This window comes from Microtus ochrogaster, linkage group LG1 (assembly GCF_000317375.1).
Source record: "Microtus ochrogaster isolate Prairie Vole_2 linkage group LG1, MicOch1.0, whole genome shotgun sequence".
In the NCBI taxonomy this organism is placed as follows: Eukaryota; Metazoa; Chordata; class Mammalia; order Rodentia; family Cricetidae; genus Microtus; species Microtus ochrogaster.
The window spans coordinates 53,021,365-53,027,364 of record NC_022027.1 but is presented as its reverse complement, the minus strand read 5'-3'; the positions used below and the strand labels follow the sequence as shown (position 1 = coordinate 53,027,364).

General features: G+C 40.7%; 1 protein-coding gene across 5 annotated transcripts in view; it reads left to right on the top strand.

The window, feature by feature from the left end:
* Mapk10 (mitogen-activated protein kinase 10) overlaps positions 1-6,000 on the top strand; it is a 297,033-nt gene that overhangs the window by 241,299 nt on the left and 49,734 nt on the right. For all 5 annotated transcript variants that reach the window (XM_013350889.2, XM_013350890.2, XM_026785125.1 and 2 more), the window contains 2 exons: positions 1,081-1,263; positions 5,493-5,617. In XM_013350889.2, the coding sequence (XP_013206343.1) occupies positions 1,081-1,263; positions 5,493-5,617 (308 nt within the window). The remainder of the gene's footprint in view (positions 1-1,080; positions 1,264-5,492; positions 5,618-6,000) is intronic.

The window sequence follows — 6,000 nt, the reverse complement described above, 5'->3', positions numbered from 1 at the left end:
GGACAGTGACAGACAGAGAGGACTGTGACAGACAGAGGGACCGTGACAGACAGAGGGACCGTGACAGACAGAGGGACCGTGATAGACAGAGGGACCGTGACAGACAGAGCGACCGTGACAGACAGATGGACAGTGACAGACAGAGGGACTGTGACAGTGACTATAGAGAGTGACCATGACAGACAGAGGGACAGTGACAGACAGAGGACTGTGACAGACAGTGACTGTAGAGAGTGACTATGACAGACAGAGGGACAAGGGTAGACAGGCTGGCTGCAGTGACACAAAAGTCCTGCATGTTCCACACAGCCTTCCAGAAAAAGATATAAATGTCATGAATGCATAATACAAATTTGAAAAGACAGACACTTGAGCAGTTCACAAATGTATATGCGCATCAAAACTTTGCAATGTATCCCACAAATATACACGGGCAAATAGTGTTAGCACGATGACCCCAAATGTGATGATTATACGCAGAAAACATTGTCAATGAGATTTCCTCATTTTTAGAAAAGGAACAAAAATATCTTAAAGGCAATTTAGGGAAAACATAAATAAATATTATTTAAAGTATTTGTATGCTTACTATTCTAAAAATAAAAATGACTGAGGTAACCTTAGGATAAAATCCTATAATGAAATGAGATAATTTTAATTCTAAATCACATGATTATTAAAATTATATTTTATTAAGGTGTTTTTTGTGTATTATTTGAATCTTTGAATTCTTACAAACAAGAGAGAATGTCTTGCGATTTATCCTTGTATATTTTACCATAATCACGATTATTTAAGTGCTACTTTGCCATGTTATATTTGAATAATATTTTTATTTTTATAAAGCGGAGACCACTTCCCATTTCTGCTTCTGTTAAATAATAGTAGTTCTCTAAAAGCACACAATTTCCAAAAATTGACTTATAATTCCAAGAGCGTTCATGGGCAGGCTGTCAGCTTTGATTTCACCCTTTGTCCTGTGTTGCTTAGTGAAATTCCAGCCATGCTGAAGGGCTCAGCCCCAGTGACAGGTGACTGCACAGGTCTGCACTTCTTTTCCCTTAACCATTTCCTCCCCAGATATTGACCAGTGGAACAAAGTCATTGAGCAACTAGGAACTCCGTGTCCAGAATTCATGAAGAAATTGCAGCCCACAGTCAGAAACTACGTGGAGAATCGGCCCAAGTATGCAGGACTCACCTTCCCAAAGCTCTTTCCTGATTCCCTCTTCCCAGCGGACTCCGAGCACAATAAACTTAAAGGTGAGCACCAGGCCCAGCTTGCCAGCCACAGAAAGGCGCCTGTTAGGTCTTCCCTTGACAGGCATTGATGCAAGAGGAGGTGATTCCGACAATAATCTGTCTTGGTTAACTTTTTTATCTGGGTTATTTAGAATCTTGAAACCAATTTTTTGAAACGTACATTTTAAAGGTCAGTGTATTTTACTTTTAAAACATATCTTCAATCTTTTTTATTTCCTAGAAAATTCTTTTAACACAGATCTTTATCTGTAAATTCTTGTAGACATAAATACCTTTATATTTTATGGAGTGTTTGACCACCATTTCTCAATTACAGAGTAATAGATTAGATTTTACCTCCACGTTTCTTTCTTTTCAAGTCTGGTCCCTTCTGTCTGTCTGGAGTCAGACTCTGCCTCTGTGCCTTCACTTGCTGCTGGACAACCAGCTAACTACTGATTTTTTTTTTTAATGATGGCAAAAAATTTAGGAGAGGTTTAATTGACTTAATATTTTGTTAAGCATTTTTAACAGACTCTAGTTAATAACTGCCACACATAATACAATCTTGCATTAAAAATTTTACTATCAAAACACAAGGTAGATGCATGCTTGCGGGGGTGTACCCCAAGTGTGCAGAGCAGGCAATTATCTATGGTTTTGATGTATAGGTTTAATTTAAATAACCGAGATAAATGTCAGTGGAACAGAGGAATTAAAATGCAGTGCTTTGTTGTTCGGGATCTCATTATCACTTCCTGATTTATTCGTGAGGGATTTGAGATAGTCTACATCATTGTGCAACATAGTCTCTGGGTGACATTTCCAAAGCTGCCAACACTACCCATACAGAGAACGAACTGCCTAAAGGACATCTCAGCATGAATGCCTTCAGAATGCTAATCAGGATAGTAGGTATTTCTGTCACTGTTCTCCCATCCAAGTACTCACCAGGCCCGACCCTGCTTAGCTTCTGAGAGCAGACAAGATCGGGTGCCTTCAGGGTGGTATGGCCGTAGACTCAGTCACTGTTCTATAGCTGTGCAGAGACATTGTGACCATGACAACGCCTATAAAAGAAAGCATTTAATTGGGGCTGATTAATAGTTCTAGAGGTTTAGCCCATTATCCTCATGGCAGAAAGTATGGCAGCATGCAGACGGACACAGTACTGGAGGAGTAGGTGAGCCATAGGCGTCAGGAAGAGGAAAGGCTAGATAGGACCTGGCTTGACCTTTTGAAACATATAAAGCCTACCCCTACTTCTTCCAACAAAGCCACACCTCCTAATCCTTCTCAAGTAGTGCCACTTCTGAGGACTCAGCATCAGATATGTGGGCCTATAGAGAACATTCTTATACAAACCACCAGAGCAGACAGAAACAACTCTGTGAAGACACCGATGGTCTAACCCTGTGGAGACAGCAAGACTCGCACTGAGCTATTCAAGCTATTTACCCGTAGTACAAATGCCTGCAGGCATGCTGGTGGAGGACACTGCTGGCTGGTGGAGGTCACAGTCTACCCTAGCCTGGTGACTTTCTCTTAGCTCAGCACCAGGAAAACTGCCTCCCTCCCCAGCAAAGCTTCCTGCTCTCTACCCAGCCTTACCCAGGATGCCTGAGTTATCTCAACAGTGACCCTTGACACACTTCCCTGCAAACACACTTCCCCTGAAGACCCACATGGCACTTAGCCATTTTGATAAGACCCTACTGTCACATACAAAACCTTGTGAGGGAGCATGTCTCTTAATGCAAATGAGGGCTTGTCCCCAGACTCCCCCAACTGGAGTAAAGTTAAGCTGATTTACTGAAGTCTGTCTCCCAGAGGACTGTCTCCTTTTGTGTTCATGGGCTGTATACAAAGCTGTCTGTCACTGCTACGGCCCCTTGCCCTCTCAATCTGATAGTTGACAGGCCAACAGGAAAAAAGGAACCCATGACAGCAAACTCTTAACAACAGCATGCTTCGTGATGTAAATCCAACTTCATAAGAGTTTAGTTATATTGTTTTGTAAATTATTATCTATTTAATATAGTTATGATTCTAATACAAGACTGGGCAACACTAATGAAATATCACAATATGCAAATGATCAAGGGAAAATTCGTGGTGACTCTGGGAAAGCAGCATGTTTGCAAGTTGAAAGCCATGGCATTGGAAACATTCTCTTTGTTTACCACATATGGTGCTGGCAATGGCTTCTGGTAGATGCTCTTGTGCTGGCAGAGGTCACTCCCTTCCCATCCTGTGCCCTTTCTAAGACCAGAAATACAGATGGTCTTTAGAGCAGACTCTGGTGTCTGCAGGACACATGAATCTGAGGATAAAATCAGCTTCAGATCAAAAAGACCTTTTAACAAAAACTATTAGAACGTTGGTCATAAAATAATCTTAAAATTTGAATTAGTATGTAAGTCTTTGTGCACTTCTGGGATTCTTGTGAACTTCAAAGTTTTCTTTGAAAAGAATGCTAATCAATTAAGAAAACAGTATTCATCAGAAAAAAAATTGCCAATAGACATAAAATATCCTTTAATGATTAAACTTTCATATTAATATAAAAACCAAAGGAAATAGTCAAAGATATATAGGTGAGAATAGTTCCCTACATCTTAGCTGTTGTGTTAGCAAAGTTAAGTAAAAAAGAATGTCAGACAGTTGAATTGCATTCAAAGTAGACAGTGGGAGAAATCACAGTGGTAGCCTATGAGAATGGCTGTTTCCTAACTTTTTATGTTGTTTATTTAAATATGCTATCACTAAATTCTTACCTTTAACCCAGTTGCCTTAATCTGAACCCTTAATAACAAACAATTGATGCTGTAAACATTTTACATGTAAACATTTTATCACACTACAAACGAACTCTTGAATCTGTTACAGAATGCATCTGATGTCTTCAAAGAGAGAATAAAAGTACCAAAGCTCTAAATCTGTGGATATGCAAGAGTCGCCCAATTCCTACACTATCCTGTACATCTGCATACTTAGTTCCAATATTTATGTCATTTACTATTAGACACCCTCATTGATTAGAAAAGAAATATTACAAATTCCTAAATCAGCTGAGGTCTTTCTCTCTTGAATTGAAAGTTTTACTATGTGTTTGGAACATAATGAGTAATTTTACTGTTAAAATTTTGAGAATATTTGAGTAATAATATTGGCTTAAGATATTATTAAGATAATATTAAGTATTACTTATTCTTGTTAAGAAAGTACTTCATGTAAAATTTCACATGCTTTAGAGACCAAAAATTAAATTGGCCTCAGGCCTGGGCCTTCAGCTCAGTAGGTGAAAAATGCTTGTGTGCAAGAGTATGGACCTGAGTTGGATTCCCAGAACCCATGTCATAAAAACTGAGTTGTGTATGCCTTGGTCATCCCAGTGTCGAGGAGGTGGAGGCAGTCAGTCAAAGTTCCATGCTTTCTCAAAAGAAATAAAAGAGGTTCAATAGCGCTTGAAGAACAGTACCCAAGCTCTGACTTTCACTTATGTGCTGGTGAGACTGCACACACAGGGACACGGTCACATGTATGTCACCCTGCCCAGCCACACAACTCACCTTGCTGCCTTGTATATCATATGGAGATGTTCATTACCATCAGCCATGGTGTGGGACTTCCTTTAGACACTAGCCACCTGATTGCACCTATTTAAATGTCTGATGCACACAGGACACTACAACAAAATGTTGTGGTTAAACGAGGTGATGTTTACCGCCTTCACTCTGCAGATTGTTTTTACCAGATCTAAGAAATCCGAACGATGCTGGTTCGCAAGTTCAGTGTGAACGCTATGAATTCTGCTGATCCCACTTTGTGTACGAGAACATGGAAGCACACGGATTGACGTCCTACCCCCACCCCTGTATCTGAGCTGTGCGTTTCTGCAGATGCAACATGCACTTTGCATTTCCCATGCCCTTCATCTCTCCCCCTAGCGTCCTTACAGAATATCCACCAAAGTTTCTTCACTTATTCAAACTTCGTAGCTCATAAATTCTATTTATAATTCTGAGTGAACAATTAAACTCAAATATTCCCAACATATAACCCTCACAGAGCTCTCAAAATGATACTTTAGGCTTTGAGACAAAGAAAATTAGAAGCTGCACTTCTTTTAGCCACAGGGAGTTCTCTGGCGACTAAAAGGATGCTGCTTTCCTGTTTTATTCCCCAAACAATAACGCCGTTGCCAAAATGAACATATTAGGAATTGCCGTTCTCATTTGTCATTTCAGCCAGCCAAGCCAGGGATTTGTTGTCAAAGATGCTAGTGATCGATCCGGCAAAGAGGATATCGGTGGACGATGCCTTACAGCACCCGTACATCAACGTTTGGTACGACCCCGCAGAAGTGGAGGCGGTAAGACATCGGCATAAACCACCACCCACAGTGAGCGGGCGCCAACAGAGTAAAACTCACAGCCCATGAGCCCACACAAGCCTTCTGTAACTCCCACATCAAGAGCCTTTACCAGATCCCCTGACAGTTTGTATCTTTCCAAGACTTCCTGTGAATGGGGTTGGATTGGACACTATTTGAATTCACATTAGTTCTGCGCCAGTGTGATTAACTGTCAGCCTCTCTGGATGCAAACAAGAACTCACGTTGGTGGGAATGCTACCTTGCTTCTGTTTCCTTTATGGCACACCAACATTGGCATAGCACGGTGCTTAAGAAGGATTCAGTTAGAAAGGTTTTCCTAGGACCACTAGTGACTTTGCAACTGCATGAACAAGACATAA